We start from the raw sequence: 25936 nt of genomic DNA, 5'->3' as shown, positions 1-25936 counted from the left end.
ACGGTGCGACGTCATCGCTGTTATGCTAAATTTATCGCTCTGACGTGCCTCACGATCGGCGAACGATGCGCATCGTCCAGGAACAAAGTTTGCGTCACTGAGTGTCGCATCTTCATATAAGAAAGCTGATGCTCTCGCTGTTGGCCTGAGGAGGTGGGGAATCTGACGCTCGGCATGCCTGGAAGGTGCGGATGACGCGTCACCAAGGCTAAGTAAGACCGTACCACCACAGGCGTCCCCAGCGAACATTCACCTTCACAGCCCCAAAAGACAGAAATATTCGCATCAAAATTGCGCCCAGAGGCAGAAGAAAAAGGAGGACATATCGCAGTATACAAAGCTAAGGAAACCAGAGGCTCCAAGAGTCGGGCCAAGTTCAGGTCCGAAACCTTCTGGTCGACATAGCCTCCCCGGGCTGTCCGGAAACCACACTTCCACGCGTGTCTACGCAGCAGACGAAGCTGGGGTGTTACGCGTTTCCGAGTGCCAACTGGTCTTAGACGTGGTCGATAGGTGGGGTAACGCAGCTTTACTGGCTGCCCAGGCACGTGAATATGTGACGCAGCCAATAGCATGATGAAAGGGTCGCATCCTCCTAGCAACCGATTGGGTCTTTGGTTCGCATCAGACGCACGATCTGGAAGACCTTGCGGTTCCCGAAGCGATAGCTGTAACGGTATATAGGTAAGTGATCGTGGCACGCAGGGTCTCGCAACTCGGTGTCTGTGGGACGTTGCCGCATCACACCATACTATTTCGTCGTCGTCAGCGCAACGCTGACCATCCCCTCGGTCTTTTTCTTGTCACTCCTGCAGCTTCCGGAACCTCCGCGCATTAGGCTCACTTTCTGCCTTACCTTTGTTGATCGTGAGCGTGTCACCACAGCAAACACTACTTCATCTCTATATCACTCGCTCCCGTCGCACGAGATTCTGTACCACAGCATATACCCCTTCCTCCGCAGTCACAATGTATCTTCAAAAAAGAAACAACATGGGCTTCGACATCGCCCCAGCCCTCATCATATTTCTCGTTATCCTCGGAGCAGGCGCGCTCGTCTGCTGCGGTTTCGCTGTCTACCGGTTCTACGGCGGAGAGCCTGAAGATGACTCAAGACGTTTCCACAGAAGCCCAGAGCAAGACTCCTATATGCGAGAGGTGCGGGAACGAAGTTGGCGCAAGCTACCCCAGCTGGGCATGCCAAAGCCCTATTTTCAGTCCAACCTGGGTCACGCACCGATGAGTCCAAGGTAAGATGACGTCGCTTCACCTGTGAGTGTAGCCTCAAGCTGACTTGAACAAGCGGTAGCAACACTACGTACGGATGAGAAACCGAGCACCCTCCAGCCTCGTCGAGGTGGATGCCAAATAAGACTGCAACACATGCGGCCTGAGAGGGCGTGAGGCCCTACAACAGGATGAACAGCGACGCGACACTACGAAACGACCGAGAGGCACTACTTTTGCAATTGTATTGGATTAGACCTCATAAGAGATGTTCGGAATTTTGTTTGGGTGATAAGAAGCGTTCGACGGATCAACCACCACTCCCGGCCTGACGGACCCCACTCGTCGAAGCCTTCCTCCTCCAGATACTTCACGATCGAGGAGAAGTGGCTGCAAAGCCACTGATCGACAGGGGAAAATCTTTACCTCACGATCAGAATGCTGTCAACCTCCCGGGAAAGCGGGGTGGTCCGAGACGGACAGATAGTTCTGGGGCGGGGTTCCGGGACATGGTTTCCATAAGGGTAGATTGGAGTTTCCAAGGGTTTTATACCTCTTGACTGATGTAGTGTTCCGAACAATGCAGTGCAAGTTCTTCACTCTATCACGCATGCGGTCGTTGCCATGAGCGTGAACTGGTAGCAAACCGCAACATCCCGGTGACTTTGACAGACGACATCGCAAGACGTGCAAGGAGTATCCGTGATATCTTAGAAGTTTCCCGAGCATGGACATGACTCATATGTCAGCACGAAAGACGGATTGGGCCACTGGAGCCTCTTCGGACGACCAAGATTCCGTTTCCGAATGGCCGAGAGATGCCCAAGAAGCTGGGTACAGCCACAGCCACAGCTGAGTCTTGCAGTCGTTTAGTGATATGCGCAGGGTCCGAAAGTCTAATTGTACGCTGGTTTGAGCCCAGACTGTATTCTTTGTGAGCCGTTCCGTGTCTGGGGCAGCGATGAGCTATCAGCTGTGTTCGACCACAGGCCGCAAGGTTCCGCTCTACGGATGAACTCACCACAAGACAAAGATGATGATTACTCTACATTCCCAGTGGATCATTGTTCCATCCAGGTACGCTTGAGTCAGGGTTTTTGGGCTAACGCCTGGACCATGCTAGTCGATTAGACGTTTAGGTGAAGAACGGCACTCTTCTGGACTGCTCATCAAAGAAGGAATTCTTGCAGCTGTACCAAAAAGACAGAAGCTTCGTATGGCATCAAGCTTTCTGGTATCTTCAATGCGGCCGGTATCGCGCGCTCCAATTGAGGCTGTCAGCTTACCATTACGTCTCGGGATGAGCAAGACTTGGGCATAGACATGCTTTCGTGGTTGGAAGAAGGCGGCGGGTGTAGAGGATGCGCTGTACTTTGGCTTGCATCTACCGACATTCATCATGTCCCTTTCTAGAGTTCAAGTGAAGTTCGTGTCAGTTTCGATTTCCAGGCGGAGACCGTGATGGAGGAAATATGGGGAAGCGCGAGGTTTTACGAGGCTAGTGAAAGAGCGTTGAAAGTTCAGCGTCCTTTCGGTCCACTTCCTTGGGGTAGGCGCGCTAGCCTGTTGTGGCATATAGGCACAGAGCGCTCTCACTTAACTTTGGAAGGCTTCCTGTCTCTACGCTGTCAAAAGCAAGTCATTTACCATTTCCAAATACTCCAAAAAGTTTATTCAAGCATCGCTCTTCTGTTAAACTCAGATACGTGTTGCGAAATTGGTTGTCTTCGTTGAAAGTGTTGGTGCGCCAGCCACCCCGCAGATCGTCAAACCTCCATGCACCCCAGCTATGACCTCGCAAATTGCCGGCACTTTACGCGTTGGAGTCAATCGACAAACAACATACCTGGAGTCTCATCCGTGAGCTCTCATACTACCTTCTTCTTCTGAATACCAATTTCCAGTCTGCTGACCGTTCGGCCCGGCTCACGAGCTAAATGACGTCGCCGTGCTTTCGACCTCGTGGGTCCATCGAATAGCTTCAGTGAATGTTGCATCCGTTGCCAAGCCGTCGATGCTCACCAGATCCATAAGCGGGGTACCTCCAATTCGGAGGAACAGGCAGCGAATGGAGCAAAGACAGTGGGTGACCATGACGATCCATGTGTGCCGTCATAGCCCCGAACATATACTCTAGAGCGGTCCTCGCTGCCCATTGTCTTCGGTACTTCTCTCTGGCTCCTCAAGACTGCCTTGTTATCATCCGACAAGATGCGCAACCTCATGGTACTCGGCGCGCTCTCCAATATACCATTGCTCATCTCAGCGCAATGTCCAGAATACGTGGACTACGCGTTGGAGGTTCATGAACCTCTGAGTTCCGGCAAAAACCAGCTCGCCTACCAACGTCCGTCCGAAGAATGTCGAACTTTCAAATCGCAAGGCCTGGAGGATACTGTTGCGCGCATGGAAAATGTAATCAAGGATCCGGACCTGTACCGCCTCTTCCAGAACGCCTATCCCAACACGCTCGACACGGCCATCAAATGGAAGGGCTACGCTGCCAACAACACAGAGGAGGAACTGACGTTCATTATCACTGGAGACATCAACGCGATGTGGCTACGCGACTCGTCGAATCAATTACAAAGCTACCTACCGCTGTTGAACGCCAGCAGCGATCCCAACTCAATCGCCAGCTTGTACCGGGGAGTCATCAACCTTCAGGCGCGATACCTGCTTGCAGCGCCGTATTGCAACTCTTTCCAACCGCCTCCCGAAAGCGGTGTTCCTCCGGCAGAGAACGACTCTGCCAACGAAGATATCGTCTTTCCCAAGATTGACAACAGCACCGTATTCGAATGCAAGTATGAGCTCGACTCGCTTGCAGCGTTTCTACAAATATCTGCCGACTACTATGAGGCTACCAACGATGTTGATTTCTTTGGCAAGTTCCAGTGGGTGAAAGCTGTCGAAGCGGTACTGGATGTAGCCGAGGACATGATGCTTCCTACCTATGGCGCAGACGGAGCAGTCTTGCAGAGTCCATACACATGGGAACGAACCACCACCCGAGCGACCGAAACTCTTTCGAACGACGGAATCGGCAATCCCGTTGCCAACGGCACTGGCTTGATCCGGAGCGCGTTCCGACCGAGCGACGATGCCACTATCTACCAGCTCTACATCCCAGCCAACATGATGTTTAGCTCATACCTTGCTCCAACGGCTGAGATTATGGGCAAACTTAATGCCACAAACTCTGCAGCACTTTCGAAGAGAATGTCCGGGCTCTCAGAATCGGTGCGCAACGCTATCGAGACGCACGGAACCGTCGACCACGCGGTATACGGCAAGGTCTACGCATTCGAGGTCGATGGCTTCGGCGGGCGCAACATCATGGACGACGCCAACATCCCGGGTCTCCTCTCAGCGCCGTTCTTCAAATATCCAGTCAACGAGGAGACGTATGCGAACACGCGCGATCTCGTGCTCAGCTCCATGAACCCTTACTTTATGAGAGGTCCCGTGATCAACGCCATTGGTGGGCCGCACCAGGGACCGGGCATGGCCTGGCCGATGGCTTCCATTGTTCGCATCTTCACGAGCGACGACGAGAGCGAGATCGTGAACGAGCTAGCCCAGATTGTTAGCAGTACAGATGGCTTGGGGTTGATCCACGAGAGTATCAACAGCTTCAACGAGAGTGACTGGACGAGGCAGTGGTTCTCGTGGGCGAATGGGCTGTTTGGACAGATGATACTGGACTTGGAGGAGCGCAAGCCAGAGATTCTCGAAACCAGTTTTCAGTAGGTTTGGAGGAGGATTTGACGGAAGGACTAGATGCTGGTCATACATGCACCATGCATGCGCTGGGGAGTGCAAAGCTTTGAAAGCCTGTCAAATATCTCACATGCAATGCTAGTCATCACTGTCGTATCACGTTGCTGGTTCCTGCTCAAACTTTGCCCTGCATGCCGGCGCCTGGACACGCCGCCTTCAGCCACCAACCCTTTGCGATAGAATAAGCAAAATCTTTTATGACTGCATAACCCTTCTTTGAAACCTGTATACGCTGCGGCAAAGAAAACAACATGCGCTCGCTTGCTGTATATCGCTACCTGATAGCTCATCCGCCGTCATCGCGGTGCAACCGATGCCGCTAGGAACCAGCCCCGGGGTTTCCAAAGCATGCAGCACCTCTCCGACGGTCGTGGTTGGCGATGGCCTCCACTTCTATCTGCAAGGCTGTGCCGCAACCGGCGCTAGGAGCTGTGTCGGAATTGTGACGCTCTCTGAGAAAACTTGGTTCGAAGAGTTCGGTGCCCAGTGGGTCGCACTAAAATCTGGTTTTGTCGCGATGGCAGGTGCTCAGGTGCTCAGGTGGTTCCCCCGCTCTCTCGCGCACCGAATACCTGTTGTAAGCTACGAAGAAGGATCCGGACGACGAACTCCCCTAGCAACGACAAACCATGCAGCACCTGGTTATGCGCCATGCTCGAACGATTGCATGCACCAGGGAAGCTGAAGGAATCTAGCGCGGAAGCCCTCGTGGAAGATGGCAGGGCTGTGAGTGGGTCGCTTCATCTTCTCCGACGATCGTGTCAGGGGCCCGCGAATTAAGCGGCCGTGTGGCGGTCGCAGCAGTAACCGCGCGCTCAATCGAGTCGTGTCTGGCATGCCGTTGGCTGCTTACGACAGGGGAACTGGAGCTGCCGTGCGATCTGCTTCCTGCTCCCGAAAACGAGATGCCGATATCCTGAACCCACGATGTCGAGATCCGGTGCCTTTACGAAACTGCAGCGCGGCATGATGCTGGTCAACCGGTCTTGTCAAGTGAGGAGAACAGCAACTAGCGGTTCGGTCCCTTACTTTGCAACGGTCCCCAGCTCCCTCCAAATCTTCGCAGATGGACTGGACGGCTGAGGAAATGAAGGAGCTGAAGTGTCTCCTCTTCGGCCAGCGTTGGCGGCCAATGAAGCCCATGACATAAGCCCAATAATGCGCCTCGCATTTGGCGTGTTTGGGATCAACTCTTCAGCTGCATCTCCGATTCTTCCCTCACGATTACTCTTTCCCTATCACAGCAAGAAAGCGCCAGTGGCTGTCATCCGCTTGGTTCCTGCCCGACTAGTACCGAACTACATCTTTGACTTGCGACCCATCTTTTTGTCTCTTCTCTTCTCATACGCCAAATTACACAGCATTCACTCGCTTTTGGACCCCTCCTGATACCGTGTTTCACCTAAACGACATTTCAGCGATTTGAACGTCTATGCTAAGCGCTGAGGCTGCATCCTCCACGCTACACACCAACACCATCCACAGGCGCCAATCCGACCAATCTTGAACCACCGCGACTGAGGCTCTGTCCCCACACTCCAACATTTACTGTCTGCCGGTGACGAGCTGCATAAAACAACCGGCCTCTGTTTGCTTCACAAATTCTCCGAGTTGATCTGATTCCTCGGACTGCGACGTCCCTAGTCAACCTCGCCATAATCATACATACGCGCAGTAGGCCAGTTTCAGCATTTTCTCCAAACGCTTGCTATTGCGCACCAATCATTCACCTGCTGGCTGGACTTTTCGCCGACGCGACCATACAGAAGGAGCGGGCTAAAACATCCAACTCACCGACCTGCATGCACTTCTATAATTGACACCCACGATTCTATGCGACACATCAGAGGTGGCCAGGGCTTAGACGCATACGCGCTTCAACGCCGGTAGTCCTTGCTGTTATCAGCTTAGGTTAACCCGACATAATGGCCATGGACAACACTACGCTCCACACTTTTCTGTTGTATGTCTACCCCCTCTGTGCCTCACTCTAAGGCAGTCACTTATTCTTGCATCAAGTCACTGCCCGGCTGCACTGCGCAGTGTCGTCTTACTTGGATCTTGGGACAACTTTTCGCGACCCTATCCACTAGAACTCGACGTACGCGGGGGCCGAAATATCTGGAAAGGCTGCTTTACCTTTTCCGATATCATTTGCGACGGAGATCTAGACCAACAAACACCCAAGCGGGACGGACTTCTCAAGATGGGTGGGACTTACTGGTACTACGTAAGTTAGCTACACTGCATGTTGAATTTACTTACTGACAGTATACAGTACAAGGTCGATGAGGATGATGAATGTCACAATCCTTCCGAGGAGTCGACGACGTTTTGTCCTCTTCTGCCAGGGCAGCGCCTTAATGTCTTGGATGTGCCCCGTGAAGGGGGACACAGCCGCAGCATCTCAGATACCTCTTCCGCTTTCACACGCGACCCCAAAGATAGGTATCTGACTCCAGTACCACCTGCGAGTCTAAGGCCTGGACTGCCTTCGAGATCTGGTAGCAGTAATGAGGCTTACACCTTGCCTCTACCTTCACCTTGGACCCCAAAGTCGGCGACGCATCCACCCACAGAAGGCTTACTGTCTCCACATGTAGTGCGCCATGCCCGAAGCGCATCAGCATCCCCCTACATGCCGTCTACTCCCATCTTCCCGGACTTCAAGGTTCTGAAAGAGAAGTTGGCATCGAAACGATCTGCTTCGAGGAATCGCAGCGGATCAAAGACCAGAGAGCTAGATATCAGTGCGCCAGTACTTGTCAGTGGAGGAGAGGAGCTCAACCTCATTCCGCTGTCTGTGTATCGACCCTCAATCGAGTCTATCAGAGAGGTGGATATACCTACCACAACAACGTCGCGCGCAGTACCGAACATCCGAAGGGAGTTCTCCCCGCTAGCATCGCATCCTGTTGATCCCGTTCACGACTCATTGTTCGGACCTGCAGAGCTGCCCACTCCTGATGAGCGCCCTACCAGGCGTCGCCGCTCACACGTTCCCTCAACTGTGATCACAAGCGAGTTCAAGGTCGAGCAAAGTCGCCTTCGTGCCAACTCTAGCGACACAAGACGAACTCAACATTACCTGTTCTCTAATGACCCTTGGCTTTCGTCTCCTAAGCTTCAAGAAGACTTCGAAGTGGAGGATCGCGTAGTGGAGGATGACACCCCATCTGCGCCCGTACTCTCACGCCCGTCGACCTTCCTCGGTGCTCCCATATCGAATGAGCGACCTACCTCAAGCCACGGTGGCAACCAAAGCACAAATCTCCGACAGTCACCACTGGACAAAGAGCTCCCAGCCCTTCCTCGCTACCTGATACCCGCACCACTCTACGCATGCAACGAAGCCACAATCAGCGAACTACCAGCCAGCGAGCCAGAAAACGAGTTCGAAGAAGACGAAGACGACGAGCGTCTCGACAACTTCAGCGTGTCTTTCCAAGACAAAGCACGCAGCCACTTCTCCACCTGGAGCAACGACTCCATCGGCTACAACTCACCCATCTCGGACAGTAACGACGACGCCGTCCTCTCCCCCACCTTCAGCTCCCTCACCAGCAACGACAGCGACATCGACACGCCCCAAGGCCTCCTAATCCACTACTCGTACGCCTCACCCCGGCAAGCCACCTCCCCAAAACACGTCTCCACGGTCCCTGAAATCCAAACAATCTCCACCGACACCACCGACAACGAAGAAGAAGCAGAGTCAGAAGAAGACGTGCAATCCCCCTACCGCCTCTCCACCCCACCCCAACTCAACGAACTCCGCATCTCAACCTTCGGCTCCGACCTCTTCAAAGTCGAGACCCAGCACTCTGACGCGTCGTCGCGGCGCTCGTCGAGGCGCCAAGCAGCTTGCTTTGGACTTGGCTTCCAGTATAGTCTGCCCGAGCATGATGTCGGGAGTAAGACTACGCTTGCGGAGTCGACGGTCGTTGCGGAGACGGAGCGCTTGCAGCGTACGATTAGCGTGCAGAGGGAGAGTTCGATGAGTGGTGTGCATGCGCTTATGGAGGATTTTGCCTTTCTCGGCGATGCTGTTATCTGAGCTGACATCCCAATTCCGCTCATGGCTACGGGTATCCATGCACACCTTACCACGCCCACGATATTTACTTTTCGCATATCTTCTCGCGACATGTCCGCCTTTTCCAGCTTCTTTTACGGCCGAATAGATCTCTGCGTCTTCGCCTTTCCAGATACGCTTTTTTTCTTCATGTACAGCATTCGGCTTTTGTTTTTCTTTTCCCACTTGTTCAGATACCATCGACGCGATTATCTAGCGACTTAGCAGCGCATTGCAGGGGAGGCTTACTTGAATCAATGATATACCATGCACACGTACACCTACGTTTGTACGAGGTTGGAGGAGATATGAAGACAGCATGAACAGATAGATACAGAATGATGTTTTGAGAGAGTAGATAGTAGCATCATAAGGTGTTGAGAATGAATCAAGATGTCTGACAATAATGGTTCTTTCTTCCTTGTGTGTTGTTGATTGCAGATACATCTCTTGCTTGACGGAGAAGCTTCAATGTTCAAGGTTTGGTTCAGTGGTTGCACGAAATGCGTGAGGTCACATAAAGTGCAGTGCTCAGTGTGAATCTTCTCATTCCGCTCGGTCTATCTGAACGGTCTTCTCCAGACACAAGCGCTATTGATATGACATTCCGACTAGCTCTTTGATCGTCCAACTCTAGCACCTTCACCGTGTAATTCCGACTTCTATGAGATGGTGTAGTTCTCAGCAACAGACTTGACGTCCTTGGAGAAGCTGATCTCCTGGCCCATGGAAAGGAGGGTTACAGAGGAAACCTGTTGCGCTTATTAGCTTGAGAATCGTGGTGTATATAGGAAGACGACTTACATCGACGTCCACGAATGGTGTGGCCTTGCTGAACCGGACGTTCATTGGGAAGAACTCAGAATCGCTGCCAGCCTGTGCCTCAAACTCAAAGCTACCGGAGCTGTTCGCATCGTCCACGGCACCAATATTCCACTCAATGCTGTCACCGCTGACTTCGTATACGGCGTCGAAACTCGAAACGTTGGGCTCGTCGGTCTGGTATGGGATGGTGACGGTGACATCCTTCAATGAGTCACCGCCGGTGAGCTCGTACTCCACAGTGATGTTGTACATGTTGCCTGAGTCCTCGACCCATACGCGGAAGGTGATAGGTGGGTCGGAGATGTCGTCGGGCCGTGGCGCCAGCTTCCACTTCATGACTCCTATGCCCATGTTGGAAGGGAAGCCCTTGCTTGTGTCGGCCAACTGAAGGACCTTGTCATTCCTGAAGACCGCCTTATCAACCTTGGGATGTGTCATCAGCTGTGCGCCGCGAGTGTCACCGGTGGCCAGGTCGAGCTTGACTTGCGTAAGGGAGGGGTCGGTAATCTTGAGTTGCATCTCGCCCTTGACTTCGAAGGACTTGAGAAGACCCTCACGATCCAGGCGGGCGGAGATGGTTTCGTTGGTCGTGATGTGTACGGCTTCGCGATCGGTCGAAGTGGATTGGCGGGCGCTTGCTGGAGCGACCGCGGCGGGAGCAGACGGCTTGGGTGCGACGAGCGGTTCTTCCTCTGCTGGCGCTTGTTCGCCAGTGACTTGCTCGTACATGTTGTTGGTCTTGTTCTTCTTGCCGAGCTGCATGCCCTTCTTGCCCAGAGCCAATGGCTTGCTGGTGGCCTTCTTCTTTTCGGCTTCGTAGCTGTCGTACGTGTCGGTGACGTTGGTCGTAGGCACGCTGGGTGTGAAGGCAGGATACGAAGGTGAACGACCGCCCATGCCACCGCCCATTCCGCTGCCCATACCGCCTCCCATGCCTCCACCTGCTCGCTGGGATCTTGACATCTCCTTCCTTTGCATCTCGAGCTGCTTGGCCCGGCGCTTGCGCTCTTCTGACGCCTCGAGCTCCTTATTCCGTGCGATAATTTCCTGGATGCGCTCCTCATGCGACTCCATGTCCAAGAAGGTCTTGATCTGGCTCATGGTCAGGTTCTCCCTGTAACCCAATGTGACGATCTCGTCGAAGGCAGTGAGAAGCTCAAAGGCATTCTTCTGGATCTCGCGCTCGTCGAGGGATTTGCATATCGAAGAGACAACCTGAGCGAACAGGTGGAGCGAGTTGATGTCTTGCAGAATGTTGGATTGTAGGTTGGTGATCAGAACCATGTAGAGTTCGTCGAGGGGTTGGTATACGTAGCGCACGTTGTCCTGTTCGCAGGTCGTGTGCTGGGTTCCGCTATCGGCGAGCTTGGGGAAGGAGGCGAGGAGGGCTTCAATACGGGAGCGCTGCATCTCGCGGAACTGGCGGGAGACGACCGCCTTGCCGCCTCGGGTGCATATTGAAGCTGCGAGGACCACCTGGCTTCGTCAGCTTGGTGTTGTAGAGGGAGGCGCACCAATTGTCTTATGCGTGGTCTCATACCATTGTATCTAGAGTTCCTAGGAGTCGCAAGGGTTGGTGGTGCTGTTTGGGGTGTACTGGCTTCGTGTACAATGTCCCCTAGACTTGAGGCCGCGTTGTCGAATGTGGAGGGGAATATTGTCCGTCAGGAAGTTGCTAAGGAACACAATTCCGCCTGTCGTGTTTACGGAGGATGAGAAGACGTATTTAGTACGAAGAAACAAGAACACGACACGATTGTATCAAAATCAGGACGCGAGCTGGACAGGTCACTGAGCCAGCCCAACTGCACCAGTCGCAACACCTGGAGGTTCCAAAGTGGACACCTGTGGTCACGTGCAGCTTCCGTCTGCCTAGCGGCAAATCCTCACTGACGCAGCTTCCCCTCCGCTGGCTTGTTTGACAACACCTGCAAGCTGCAACTTGACTACTTCTCCCGCTTTTCTACACGAGATATTTGTTGCGCCGTCGCGAGCAGCAACATTCAAAAACTATACAGTGCATCCGCGTCAAGTGTAAGTGAAACCACGTTAGCACCTGCCACTTGCCCGCTTGCGCCAAAGCACTTTCCCATCTTAGCGCGAACACCACCGTGCTTCCTTTGTCCAATTTCCAGACAAGCCTCCTCATCCTCACCGAGTACAGGCTCTCACCATCGTAAATCCCGTGCGAAACTTATCGCCATGCTCTTCTAGCCTCTGAGCGACGCTGCGCAATCACCACAAACCCCGGTTTGCTGCATCGCCACCCACGTAGTGACTCGCACCTAGCTGTGACGCGCTTCCCACACTCCTTTTATTCTACGCGTTTCGACCGACAAACCGACGCCTGCAAACGCCTCACCTGCACCCTTGATCGCATATCATGGCTGCCGCAGCACACACAATACCAGGTTTTGAATTCTCAACTGCCGACGACGACAACATGGATCTGCATTCCGACGATGGCGGCATTGACTTCGACGATGGTGACATCGACTTAGATCTCGACCCCCCGCCTCCCCAGCCCCAGGACGAAGAGATGTCCATGAACGATGCTGCCTCGGTCAACGACGCGGATGCCCAGGCCGTGCCTGGCGAGCAGGACGATTTCATGGTCGACCAGGAGGACGTGATTGAAGAGGATTATAGCTTCCAGGAAGATCAAGGCGTCACACTCGTTGACCAGCCTGTTGCGCAGCCGGATCAGTCTGCACAGCCCACACAGTCACCACAGCCTGCCGCAGTCAACCTTCCCCCGATCCAGACGAATACCTCGCATCAAGATGACGACCTAATCGACTATTCCGAGGAGGAGGGCGACGACTACCATAACCCCGAGCTACGTTCACCGTGGCTGCGAACCGAAAGCTACGCAAGCTACTACTCGGACGCGCAGGCGGTACATGACGAACTACCTAAGGAGATGACTGAACAGCAAGATGAGATACCCGCTGATTTGCAAGCTCTACTTCCCATGTCTGCAGATAACAAGTCGCCCAGCCCGCACCGAGAGCCCCAGACCGTAGCTGATGACAGCCCGACGCGCGCAGCGGCGCATGAAGCCGCACCCTCACCCCACTCGCAATCGGTCGACGCCAACGAAGAAGATAGTCAGAATGATGATGGTGACGGCGGTGTCATGTTGCCAGGCCAGGAACAACATGCAGATGGTGAAACCCAAGACCAAGACTCGACACACCACGGCTATGAACAAGAAGCTTCTGTTGATGACAGCGAGCATCATGACAGTGACTCATCTGAATTTCCATCTGTCACCGTGAACCTCCATGGCGAAGAGTATTGGCTTTTCAAACAGCATGACTACGACAACAGTGGAGACTGGCTCATTCAGGACATCTCGCTTGCGAAGGCTAGTTTGTCAGACCTCTTCCAAGCATGCCGTATGTCCCTGTGTGAGGATGTGTCAAACGAGACAGAGATCGGCTTCAAATTCGAGCACTTGCAGAATCTGGAAATCTTCGAAGACAACACGGCATGTGTAGCTGTTTCGCTTGAGCGTCTTGTGGGATACTACCGTTCGCTCCATGCACAAGATGGCAACAACAATCCAGACTCCTTTTATATCTCCTTGATGTTGCGACCGCGCTTCGCTACTCTGCTCTCAGATATCGCGAAATATGCCGACCAAGGGAGCGGCTATTCTGCTTTTGAGGCTGCCGTTATCGCTGGTGAGACACATTTCGCTGGCATGATTGCTGGGGCTTCAAGTGATGAGCCCACTGAGTGGGACACCCAGGAGCAGGATCAAGCGTACGGTGAGCAGCGAGAAGAAGCAGGCGATCATGTTGAGGAGCCGGAGTCTGCGAATGCTGAAGCACAGGCACCAGAACATGACGGCAAGGGTGACCACAACGAAGAAGAAGATGAACAAGAGGCCCACCGCGGCGAGCATGACCATGACGAAGCAGAAGATGAGCAAGAGGCCCATGACAGCGAGGGAGTGCATGTGCACGAAGTGGAGCACACATCGGTCGATCATACTTCTTACGATGAGCCTGATCAAAACGAAGAGTCCACTGAGCAGAATGCTCAAGAGGGTGATGGCGTGGAGGATGCAGAGCGCGAGGAGGTTGAGGTTGCACATTTGCCAGAAGAGGAGCAAGCACCGGCCCCTGACGAAAGCCACAGTGTGCAAGCTGCTAATCCTAGTGACGTGTCCACAAAGCCTCAGGAAGTTGTAGAGCAACCTCAACAAGAGAGTCCCAAACCGAGCGAGAAGACCGATGCCGAATCGGAAGCCCTTCGCTTGCAGGAGCAAGATGACCTGATTGACTACAGTGACGAAGAGGACGAACCGGTCGTGGATGTCAAGGAAGCTGAAGTTGCTTCGGCTAACGAGCCCTCGCCCTCGTCCGCGACGCTCCAAGGCGATGAATCTGCCAACGCAGATGGACATGGCTCCACCGTAGGCTCATTCAGCCACAATGAGAATGCCGCTGAGAACGCTGCGGAAGCCGGCGAAGACCCTCATGGCGAAGCAGTACATGACCAGACCGAAGGCAACGACGACAATGATCAGTCGTACCAGGACTTTGTGCAAGCCTTCGACGAAGAAGACCCCTTCCAGGACTTTCAAGCGGATGGAACAGATGACTATGGTGTAGACGCATACAACGGCGACACTAACCAAGACTTCGCCACCCAAGAGTACCAGGACCTGGACGAACAGCCAGATCTGGACTTTATGAATGGAGACGAGTTCAACGTTGCTGGCGCCGATGTGACGGATGGCAACGATGTGAACGGTACGGACGACTTTCTGGATCTGGAAAACAATCCTGAGTGGGACGCCGACCCGGATCTTGCTCAAGAGGGTTCAGAGACGCCGGCCATTGCACATGATCACACCGACGCCCAAGACGGAGAGGACGGTGTGGCTGGACAGACTGCGAACGCAACGTCTTCGGCTGCAGATCCTACAACGGCCTCGTCAAACGATGCCAATGATGTGTCCCCACAAGGACAAAAGCGATCCATCGACGAGGCTGGACATGGAGCGGATATTGCATCTGACTCTATAGGTAAGCTCACGATCTTTATACACAAGCGAAACTTATGCGCTGACTATCTTGCACCAGACGCCAAGCGCCCCAGAGTATGAAGGCCCGCCGTCCTCAAAGTCTACCGGGTTTTCGACTCTACTAACAAGCAGCTTCATTTCCGCCCTTTCTTCAACTCAGTGCGCCCTTGAACTAATATGATGTATACTAATAACAGGTCCGACCATGCAGCGCGCGCCGCCGGATACCAAACCTTATGGAGGAACATGGTTACCAAAAGGTAAGAGAGTGCATCTTCTTGCGCGTTTTCTTTGCGTTATGCCCTGCCACTACAGGGATTGCGATTTGGGCGATGTTTCTTTCTTCTGCGCAATTTCTTGGAGTATGCGGGGGTCAGGATGATATGTCCAGGGGCGGTGGAGGATTCGGTGGTGGAAAGATGGAATCTTAAGGTGTCTCGAGCCATATACCCGATGTTTTGAGTCGAAGTTCAGGATACCCTGAAGGGACTCTAGGCACTTTCAACCCTGAGTTGGAGAGCCTGAATCGAAATGTCACATGCACAGAACGATCCTTAGCTATACCTCGGTGGTGACTTGTTACGTGAACCACGATCAGTACAGCGACGTAATCATTCTCGATCGCGTGTTGTGGGGAAGCGATTACGAGGTATGCTATTTCGGTTGCACCTGAGGAAACTAGACAGATCAGCGCGAGGCGCAGCACTCGAGCTGGAGACGGCACTATTGGCAATTTGACTCCACCCACAGCTGTTCCTGGTACATGTCACTTGTAGAGATGAGGGCGCGCAAAGCCAAGGGAGAATTATAGCTATATTTGCGGCTAGATATTGCAGGATGGAATGCCGCGTCTTTGTCTGACGAGGAGATCGACAGGCTCTAACCCTAGCGTGGGTGAGGCGTGAGGACGGGGACAGGGGAAGCTAAAAAAGAAGCCCCTGCGTAAGACGCAAGCCGCCGTGAAACCTTGGGGTCATGGCACTGGCGAGACCGATACGGCACGCCACCTTGTTGGGAAACGGTTTATCGATAGATAGACAGACGCGCACGCATCTTGGTCAATCATCACAACACTGTCCTGAATCATTGCACTCGTTCTCACTCTCGTTCATTGTCGCTGGATCGTGCCCTTGGTCACGAGATTCCCCCGCGCTCGCTTGCTCCCTCGACACGTCTAGACGTCTCGCCCACCTTTGTTGCAGTCACTTGATCCTTGGCTCGGCTCAGGAACAGCGTTTGGTGAAACGCGAATCGCTTCTTGCGCAAGCATCCCCAACCCACCACCTCTTCCGTCGCATCTGCCATCGCACCTGCATATCATATCTATCGTCCGTCGCAGTCGGTCGCTCAGTCAGTCAACTCGGCGCTTGCGCATCATCGCTCCTTCCACTGGCGTCCCTCCTTCCTTTTCGGCAGGCCACGACACAGGCGCCTATCGATAACCCCAGTCCACGCAATCCAACGTCAACCGCCGCGCACTAGCTTCACACCACCCACGCCCGTTGCCATCGCCTGCGCACATTCACAGCGACGCCGATATTGATATCACCTGGCCGCAAAGAACCAAGACAGGTCGCATAGACCTACAACAGCCGGCAAAATGGTCGAAGACAAGTACGTTGCGCCAAGGCACGCCGTCCTGCACGAAAAGCCCCAGGAACTGACGATAAGGACAGATATGTAGGACTCATGCTGGCCGTGAGCTCGTCACTAGCCATTGGCGCAAGTTTTGTCATTACGAAGAAGGGCCTCAATGCCTCGATGGAGAAGCAGGGCTTCAACGGCGACGGTTTTGGATACCTACAGAACCCCGTGTGGTGGGCCGGCATAACAACGAGTGGGTGCACACGCGATGCTACGCCGTGTGCGTGACTGATAGCATACAGTGGTACTCGGCGAGATCTTCAACTTCGCGGCATACGCCTTCGCGCCTGCCATCCTCGTAACTCCTCTCGGCGCGCTTTCAGTTCTTATCGGTGCGGTACTCGGCTCATACTTCCTGGACGAACAATTGGGACTTCTGGGCAAGATTGGCTGCGCGATATGTCTTATCGGATCTGTCATTATCGTGCTACATGCGCCGCCGGACAAAGAGGTTGAGTCTGTGGAGGAGATCTTGAACCTTGCGCTTCAGCCAGGTACGTTTACGCGCGCTTCTGCCGTCAAGGCTACGACAGACACTAACGCAACGTTTTTAGGATTCCTCTTCTACTGCGCTTTCTGCGTCGTTTTCTGCATCTTCATGATCTACAGTGTTGCGCCCAAGTACGGTCGCAAGAACCCGCTCATTTACCTCTCCATTTGCTCGACCGCCGGCTCCGTTTCCATCATGTTCATCAAGGCCTTCGGTATCGCCCTCAAGATGACATTCGCGGGCAACAACCAGTTCACGCACCCCTCCACATACGTCTTCGTAATCTTGGTGGTCGGATGCATTCTCACACAGATGAACTACTTCAACAAGGCCTTGAGCCAGTTCTCGACAAACATGTACGTTCTGCACCCTCAAGTTTCATCAGCGAGTGCTAACGCACGACTACAGTGTCAACCCGCTCTACTACGTCATGTTCACGACTTGCACCCTCATCGCGTCCTGCCTCCTCTTCCAAGGCTTCAACACCACGTCTGCCGTCAATACCATTTCCCTCCTCTGTGGTTTTCTCATCATCTTCTCCGGCGTATATCTATTGAACCTTTCGCGCGAAGACCCCAACGGTAGCAACGCATACGGCTCGCGTTTCACCGACGGCCCGCCTTCTGACGCCATATCCGGTTTCCCTACAAGACGCAGTATGCAAGCGCGGCGCAGCGAAGAGCTGTTTGAGCGACAGTCGATTGGCGTCGTCCGTGATGGCAGGCCTAGTTATGCGGACGCTGGCGACCGTAGCGCGCTGATGCATGACTACGACGTTGAGAACCAGTTCGAGCTTGGAGATTTGGCCGACAGCGACGATGATTTGGAGGGTGGCCAAAACACCAAACGAACAAGCTTCGACGAGGAGGCAAGGTTAAACGGTAGACTCAGTGGCACAGGCAGAGGGCGTGTGCAAAAAGAGTCGGTACAACCGAAGAGGAACTCGTCAGTCCGATGAAACAGGTAGACTGATGATGAAAGTCGATGGGTGCAGGCTTTTGCCAGTCTTGGGCGTCTCAACACATACGGAGACAAGTCCTACGTTTGAGGACACGACTGGTTTGTGGAATTGCATCGTATCGCATCGCGGCGTTTGAGGTGAAATTTGTGACATGGGGTTTAGGGTAGTGGAACAGGCGCCTCGGATCAAGGTGCCGGCCACTTGTACTTGTACTATGATAGCATGATATGTATACCCAGAAGGCATAGAGGAAGGATGGTATCTTTCTTTGGCACTCGAATTGCAAATATTTCTTATGTTCAATTATCAGGCATCAAGTTTACGTGTCACGTACTTTACTACCTCTTTGAGAAGTGCATCTCGCATGATACCATGTTGAAGATAATTTACTGTCCGTTCCTGCATTTCTTGGCTTTTGTCATGTTGAACAACGTGATAGCGCGAGCGCGCTAGGCACAGATCTGGTCTAGAACGCGACTTCCATGTGCACAAACAAACCATCATCCTCCACTTACGAACCGACTTCCTCAGCAACGGCCTTTGGGGCCGGAAACTTACAGCCATGGCCACGACCGACTCGAGCAATGGGCCGCAGTTGTTGCAGCAAGCGGAGAAGATCTTGCTGCGCCCGATACATCCACATCTCATCTCGTACTGCCCTACCATGGATCTCATAGCGCTAGTCACCGATGAGGAGAGCCTCGACGTCTACCGGATCAATGGTCAAAGAGCATTTGGACTGAAAAGAAAGAGCGAGGATTTGCGCGTTGATGCGCTGCAGTGGGAGTTCAACGGCAAGAGCATCGCTGTCAGTTGGAGCGATGGAAGCACAGACTTGGCGAGTGCCGAGACGGGGAAGGTTACGCACAAGGACGTCATGTTGCCGGAAGTCAAGGGCGCCACTAGTAGCATGCTAGAAGATGAGGATCCAGCTAGGGTAAGGTGTATAGGCTGGGGCCTGAACTTCATCAATGTGGAGACTGTGAAGAAGCGCACCGGCTTGAAACCGAAGAATGCCAACGGCGTTACGCCTGCGAAGACCGATGTCTTTGGCAATCCGACGACGGAGGAATGGGATGCGTTTAAGGATGATACCACGCTGGAGGACTTTCTGCAGCGACAGCCGGACTTCCAGACCTTGGATATCGCGCCTGACCTACCGGATCAGCTTGCGATGATGGATATGGAATCAGTGCTACCCAAACTCCCCGCAATCCCCCTTGCGCCAGCATTACCCTTCATGCGCGTCTCACAGGCGGATACTGGAGCGTTCAGTTCGCAAGCGGAGGTGGACTCGCTTCTGCATTCGCATCATCTGAAAGATCACAACTCTGTCGACATGTTCATTCGACTGACCGACCGTGGAACCGTCCACCCCTCGATATACGACTCGCTCGAAACAGTCAACGTCCAGCTCCCGAGGGCCTGGAACATGTCGAGCACGCCAATACTGCATACAAGTCATCCGTACAGCTGTACACACAGCCTCCTGATGCAAACGTCATCGACCACCTCGTCACAAAAGAAGAACATCGCCTATATCCCTCTGACACTGAACTTCATCCCCTCCGCAGGCATCTATCTGCACCTCATTGCCGCAAAGACATCACAACTGCAGAACCTGCTCCTGTACATCACCCAAACCCTCCAGCGCGTCCGCGCTTTCTTCAAGCACGCGCAAGACCTGCCCCGAAAATTCATGATGAACATTAGCGAAACACTCGAAGAGAAGGAACTAGGCGATCTTGTCACAAACCTCTTCCACACAGCATGCACAGGAAACTGCAACCCAGTCCTCAAAGAATGGCTTGTCGACGAATTGGCAGAAGCAGGACACAAGCGCTGGGACAACACCGTTACTTCCTCTTTCACCACGCTTCTTGCTCTGCTTCACGAGAACCTCATCCCAGCACTCGACCGTTGCTCCATCGTCATCTCGCGCTTGCGTGGACTTGCGCAATTCCACGACCGAGATTGGATCTTCAGCGGACCAATGACGGACTTCTCATCGCTGTTAGAGACGCTGAAGAATATGCGATTGCTAGCCCACACAGCTATGCTGTACGTATCAGAAGAGAAGAGGCAGTTTCACAGCTTTAGCAAATGGCTGAGATTCACCATTGACTTCGAGGCTACGGAGTTGGATTCGCAATCTAGAGCTGAGATGGAACAGCGCGACCCCGGTGTCGATGTTTCGCAGGTACTGGCGTATATCCAGTATGGGCTTACCAAGTCGGATGTTACGCCGTTCCTGAGACCAGAGGTGCAGTTGGATGGTAAAGCCAGGGGGAGGGAGGAAGCGAGCTATGATGATACGAAGAAGGCTATCGATTTGTTGAGAGAAGGTGCGACGTTTAAAGAGGAGGCGTTATGCCTTGAACATGTTCTCGGCCATTTGAGCACAGGTGTCACGGGGCTGCTGAAGCAGATTAGCAGGTGGCAAGAAGCCAACATCCAGATGAACTCTGGTGTTGTTCTCGAAGAGATGAACGAAACCGGTGAGATGGGTGCACTGGATATGAGGATGGTATTTGAGGTATGCTGCTCTATTTCCTTTTCCTCACCAACGCTTCAGAAGTCACAAATACTAACACTACACAGCCATCATCGACCTCAGACAGCATGAGTACCTACATCGCGCTCTCACCCCCTTCATCGCCAACTCTCTTACACATCCACCGCCTCTCTCACAGAGAGAGTATATCCAATCTACAGCGCGACATCCACGCCTACGCCATCTCCACCCTTGACTTCTCTTCCGCCTCTCCCTCGACCGAAAACATCAAGATCCTCGACGCAAAGTTCGCAGACGACGCCTGTCTCCTCATCCTCTTGCAGCTCCCCTCGGAGGATAAATCGCTATCAAACGTCATCGTCTCCCTACCGTACACACCCGCCGCGAATGACATACCCCACCAACACCCTCTCATCACCTACACCCCGCTTCCGCAGTCTTCGCTACAGCAACACTTTCTCCCACAGGGCACACCGCCGTTGTCGCCACGGAACAAGATACTTGTAACGCGAGAGTTGGTTGAGAAGCACACGCAACATGTGTTTGAAGGCCGGTTCACTCCGATGAAGTTGGTTGTGAATGGCAGGAAGGGCAGGAGAGTGATTGTTGTGTTGGGCGATGATAGGAAACATTATCGCGTGTTGGATATGGACTATAGGATGAAGAAGGACAAGGAAGATGGGGATGGGGGTAGTGGGACTGGGACTGAGAGCGAAGCTGAGGACAGAGATGGCGATGTGGAGATGGGTGGAGCGTGAGGGTTGTTGATCTGTGGCAATGTCCAATTCCAGGAATCAAGCCGTGAGATGTATTCATGCGACATGAATACCTCAAGGAATCTGCTATAAAACATATTTCGTATGAGAACACAACGTCACAGCATAGACACGATGAATGGTGGACGAAGTCAGAAGTTCAGACCAGATGCATTTTTCGGAATCACATTCCCTAAGAACCTATCATGCATGCAAGCCACAGTAGAAGAAAGCCTAGCTTGCCGAGAAGTTTCCATTTCGTTATAACGCCCGGCCACCCGCATATAGAGGTATGGAGAGAATAACCGACCGCATCTTTGTCGTTCCTGTCGTAGACCAACGCCACCAGATCACAAAGCACCACTCTAGTCCTTTGTCTTCTGGGTACCACGGAGCAGACCTGTCCTCCGCGCGGCGATGAGACCGGCCTTTTGACCCTGGGTGGCGTACCGGGAGATGGTCGAGGCTTTACCGATATGCTGGTGGTTACCACCACCGTGAGGATGGTCGACGGGGTTCATGGCAACACCACGAGTCCTGGGCCAGCTGTTGCGCTTGGCAGCGAACTGTGGGGTGTTAGTGACTGCGCTGATGCCAATACAACCACAATGCATACCTTGTGCTTAGCACGCGACGCCTTCATGAGAGGCTTGTCTGTGCGGCCACCTCCAGCGACGATACCGACCATACCACGGCATGAGCTGGGAAGAACCTTCTTGGCGCCAGATGGGAGCTTGACACGGGTCTTGCCCTCATCGGGGTTGTGGCCGATAACGGTCACGTAGTTACCGGAGGTACGGCCGAGCGCACCACGGTCACCGTTCTTGTCTTCGACGTTGGTGAGGACGGTACCTTCGGGGACGGAAGCGAGGGGGAGGACGTTGCCGATGGTGAGCGCAGCGTTCTTTCCGGCGTAGATGAACTTGGCAATGTTAGATATAATTCCCGTTGTTGTGGCCCGGGGTATTTCGACTGACCTGGCCAGTGTACATGCCCTCGTTGGCGATGAAGGTCTCGGTGTTCTGCTTGAACTTGTAGGGGTTGCGGAAGGTGACCCTGGCGAGGGGAGCGCCTGTTCACGAAATCGTTAAAAATGGCCCAGACGTCCAATTCGCGGCTGGGTACTCACCACGACCGGAGTCGTGGACGATCTCCTTTACGACACCCCGAATGTAACCATTGCGCTCAGCCTGCACCCATTAGCCCTCTGTTCCCAATATGTGTGTGTCCAATATCGCGATTGTGCGGGCGGCGAACGTACGAAGTCGAGCGTGCGGAACTGGGCGGGGTTCTTGTTCAGGCGGGTGTTGGCCGTGAAGATAGAGCCGCGACCCTTACGTTGGTTGCGAATGACCCTACCCATGACGACGGTGTTGATGTGAGTTGGATTGTCGGTCGTTGGAGTTCGCACAATGGATAGGTATTTCGACAAGAGCCCACGTCGCTTATTTTTTAGTGGGTGCACGGGCCACTCTCTCCAACGTGGGCGACAGCCCTGGACGCTCGTCATCAACAACAACAGCAAGAGCGTCATTTACGAATCTCAGAGTCCATCAAAAAAATCGTGTCGGCTGTTACCATGGAACAGGGTTCGTCAAAACGAAACCCCAAATCAGCATCGCATCCCTCGAATCTTCGTTGAGAAGACGCGTTCCAACTCAACTTCGGTGGCTTGTTAGACGAACATCACCGAATTACACGGCCCGGATTCCAGAAGTTCCAACGGAGAAGAGTATGCATCCTTGACTCAGATTGAGGCCTGGGCATTGTCCGCGCTGGTCATTGAATTGTACCTTGAAATGCGCGATGATTGTGGTAGCTTTGAGGTTTTCAGAGAGTCTGCCCTCGGCGAAACACGATGGCTGTCTTCCCGAGTTTGTATGTTGCGTGCACATGCCCTACTAACATTGCCTCAGTGCATGATGGGAGCGAAAGAAGCGCAAGGCAGATACCGCGAGTATATATGCGACACAACTGCTATTTATCAACCAACGCATTCGGCTGTGTTCTGGACCGCGGAATCCGGGCCTTCTAAAACTGCACCCATTCTGCATTTGAAGTTGTAGCAGAACAGCGCAAGTATACAACCACCAACTGAACACATGTTCGTAGCCGTTGTAAGGCGGATACACACCTCTACGTCATCACAGTACATTCGGAAGAATTATTGAACCTCAGTCTTTAAGATGTCTATACCTTGAAGTTATCGCGATGAAGTCTACACCACCTGCGTCTTTTCTCAACCGACTCCAAATATTGATTTTATGGCATTGATCGTCCACAGAATCTACGTCCCCAGAGGGATTAAGTTAAGGGTATTAGGCTTGGTAGTAAAGTTGAAAGTTCGCACATGAGCCGCCCGCCAAGCTGCACAGTCGTCGGTGTTCACTCCAGCATCACAAGAAACGTCACAAGCAAGAAGGAACAAGTTTTATAGCTGTCTGTCTTCAAGACAACAGACCAGAGTGAATTTTTTCCAGCAAAAAGATGCAATATGTACATGCGAGGAGTATGTCAAGACCCCCAAAGAATCGAAAAGAAAGAACGATAGAAACCAAAATCTACAACAAGAAAACCCTCAACAACCAAGCTCTTCAGTAGTTCACTGCATTGCGCCAGCGAACAAATCAATGCTTGATCCAGGTCGATTGTCCAAGGCCACTCAGTGGCCCGCATACAAAAGTGTGTCAACACTCTATGAGCCGGTGATAGTGTACTGGGACTTGCCAGCAGCGTTGCCCCAGCCCTCAGTGGCAAGAGTCTGGTAGTTGTGCTGACCGAGGTTCATGCCGAGCTTGGCCCAGGCGTCGAAGTGGCACTTGGTGGTAACAGTGCCGCTGCCGGGCCTCTTGTTCACACGGTTGGAGATGTACTGGGTGAAGGTGGTGGTGCCCTGGATGGAAGGCTGGTTGACCTGGGTGTGCTTCCAGATGTCGTAGACGGAGCCGTCGCAGGTGACCTGGCCCATCTTGGTGCCCTGGGCGGAACCAGCACCGTTGGAGGTGTACTCCTGGATGTAGTACTCGACCAAGGGGCCGGTGGTCCATCCGTAGACGGAGACGAGGACAGTGCCGGCTTGGGGCGTGGTGGAGCCCTGGAAGTTGATCTTGCGGGTCGTGCCCTTGTTCCAGCCCTTTCCAACGACGAAGTCGCCGGCGTTGGAGAAGTTGACGCTGTAGCCGTTGTTGGTGGGGCTGAACTGGACGTTGCCAGAGGTCTTGTAGTTCTGGTTGTAGTCCTGGCGGGCGGCGAGGCTCTTGGAGCCGAGCTCGAAGTCAGGGACATCGGCAGTGGGTGCGGCAAAGGCAGAGCCGGCAATGGCGGTGAGGCCGAGGACCATAGAGCTGAAGGCAACCATCTTGAAGATTGAAAGGTTGGAAAAGTGGGTTTGTTGTAAAAGAACGTTGATTGGTAGTGAAGAAGAGAATGTGGAAGTGAAGGCTGCTTGTGTAGATGCTTGGTGGTGAGCTTAATCGTCCTTCCAAGCCTTGGTCTATATACGACTTGACGGTTAAAAGGCTGTAAACATCTCGCACCAAACATATTGCGATTGTTTCAAGGTCCATGACCGAAGCCGCTGTCGCCTCGCCATCTGAGCGCTTGCCACTATCCGCATGCAAACGTGCTCCCGAGCCCCGGGGGACGCATTCCGTTGCTCGAACCCTGGTCCTCAGACCATTCCACCAGTAGTGTAAATGAGCAGTACCCCCGATTAATTAAGCTCCGTCAAGCTACGGTAGATGACTATAGTGTTCTGTGGGGAAGCCCTGGCGTTTCCTCCCATTCCTGCAGATGGTTGCATGGATCGGCGTGCTTATTTCCCTCGGCAAAAGCTTGGGAAGGCTTGGATAACCCTGGGGCTTCCTGCCATGCGAAGAAACATACCGGTGGCTATTCTGGCAGCATTGACGTGTTCTGTGACCGAGTACAATGTGAATGCGGTGTAAGGGAGGGGGAAATAGTCATGTGTGCCTGTGCTGATCGCGTCAGACGGATCCAGGCGTCTTTAGGCAAGTCACACCAGCAGCGGCCGCTACGGAGAGCCGAGAGAAGTACCGGCGGGAGCACGCGAAACTCTCAGCAACAGAAGGTTCTGACAGTCGAACGACACTCGTCCATCATTATCTCGGTGTTCTTACTGTACGATCAATCCATCAAAAGAAACAGTAGTAACTGCAATGCTTGAACGACCCACAACAACACCGTCATGCAAACAAGACCACAATGCAGATCCCCGGTGAAACACCCTTAGGGCATCAACTATCCATCGCCTCATGTTTCTGAGGCACAGCCCGCCACTATGCGCATGAGACAGCGCCACATGTCATGACGTTTCCACCAGTTTCGCGCAAGGTGCTGTCTCCTCAACTGCTTCCGATAATAGAAAGACGGCAGAACACCCTAGAAGATCAATGATCATCACCAAGGCAAAAGTCATGGTCAGAAGATTTACATATTAGTCCGCGAAACGAGATCGAACCGGTGGTGCTAGCCAGAGGGCGAGAAGGATACGGCCCAGTGCGGGTGAACAGTTCCTGCATCGGTTCAGCTGAAACATCGCGTACCCGCCGCGGGAATCTCCCTCTCATTTCCGATCATGCTCTGTTGATGTTCTGGGCC

The 25936-nt window shown here is 53.3% G+C and overlaps 8 protein-coding genes across 8 annotated transcripts; 5 read left to right on the top strand and 3 right to left on the bottom strand.

Moving 5' to 3' along the window:
* Positions 1-3438: 3438 nt before the first annotated feature.
* On the top strand, positions 3439-4980 carry J4E83_004642 (uncharacterized protein; the record flags this gene model as incomplete). Its single annotated transcript, XM_049331569.1, has 1 exon — positions 3439-4980. The coding sequence occupies one exon, from the start codon at positions 3439-3441 to the stop codon at positions 4978-4980; it is 1542 nt and encodes a 513-aa protein (XP_049189343.1).
* Positions 4981-7216: 2236 nt separating this feature from the next.
* Positions 7217-9067, top strand: J4E83_004641 (uncharacterized protein; the record flags this gene model as incomplete). The annotated part of the gene is made up of 2 exons (XM_049331568.1): positions 7217-7240; positions 7289-9067. 2 exons carry the CDS (start codon positions 7217-7219, stop codon positions 9065-9067), a joined length of 1803 nt encoding a protein of 600 aa, XP_049189342.1.
* A 680-nt stretch (positions 9068-9747) lies between these two features.
* J4E83_004640 (uncharacterized protein) lies at positions 9748-11453 on the bottom strand (the record flags this gene model as incomplete). The annotated part of the gene is made up of 3 exons (XM_049331567.1): positions 9748-9837; positions 9890-11386; positions 11451-11453. The coding sequence occupies 3 exons, from the start codon at positions 11451-11453 to the stop codon at positions 9748-9750; spliced, it is 1590 nt and encodes a 529-aa protein (XP_049189341.1).
* A 900-nt stretch (positions 11454-12353) lies between these two features.
* J4E83_004639 (uncharacterized protein) lies at positions 12354-15032 on the top strand (the record flags this gene model as incomplete). Its single annotated transcript, XM_049331566.1, has 1 exon — positions 12354-15032. One exon carries the CDS (start codon positions 12354-12356, stop codon positions 15030-15032), a length of 2679 nt encoding a protein of 892 aa, XP_049189340.1.
* Positions 15033-16551: 1519 nt separating this feature from the next.
* J4E83_004638 (uncharacterized protein) lies at positions 16552-18043 on the top strand (the record flags this gene model as incomplete). The annotated part of the gene is made up of 5 exons (XM_049331565.1): positions 16552-16565; positions 16628-16788; positions 16838-17089; positions 17150-17441; positions 17494-18043. 5 exons carry the CDS (start codon positions 16552-16554, stop codon positions 18041-18043), a joined length of 1269 nt encoding a protein of 422 aa, XP_049189339.1.
* A 154-nt stretch (positions 18044-18197) lies between these two features.
* On the top strand, positions 18198-21319 carry J4E83_004637 (uncharacterized protein; the record flags this gene model as incomplete). The annotated part of the gene is made up of 3 exons (XM_049331564.1): positions 18198-18202; positions 18506-20582; positions 20648-21319. The coding sequence occupies 3 exons, from the start codon at positions 18198-18200 to the stop codon at positions 21317-21319; spliced, it is 2754 nt and encodes a 917-aa protein (XP_049189338.1).
* A 362-nt stretch (positions 21320-21681) lies between these two features.
* RPL2 (60S ribosomal protein L2) lies at positions 21682-22679 on the bottom strand (the record flags this gene model as incomplete). Its single annotated transcript, XM_049331563.1, has 5 exons — positions 21682-21882; positions 21933-22238; positions 22294-22388; positions 22446-22506; positions 22578-22679. 5 exons carry the CDS (start codon positions 22677-22679, stop codon positions 21682-21684), a joined length of 765 nt encoding a protein of 254 aa, XP_049189337.1.
* Positions 22680-24011: 1332 nt separating this feature from the next.
* Positions 24012-24674, bottom strand: J4E83_004635 (uncharacterized protein; the record flags this gene model as incomplete). Its single annotated transcript, XM_049331562.1, has 1 exon — positions 24012-24674. One exon carries the CDS (start codon positions 24672-24674, stop codon positions 24012-24014), a length of 663 nt encoding a protein of 220 aa, XP_049189336.1.
* Positions 24675-25936: the final 1262 nt, after the last annotated feature.

This window comes from Alternaria metachromatica (genome assembly GCF_023757995.1).
Source record: "Alternaria metachromatica strain BMP 0045 chromosome Unknown scaffold_8, whole genome shotgun sequence".
Taxonomy (NCBI): domain Eukaryota; kingdom Fungi; phylum Ascomycota; class Dothideomycetes; order Pleosporales; family Pleosporaceae; genus Alternaria; species Alternaria metachromatica.
The sequence above is the reverse complement of the archived record's forward strand: the minus strand, read 5'-3'. Positions and strand labels throughout refer to the sequence as shown.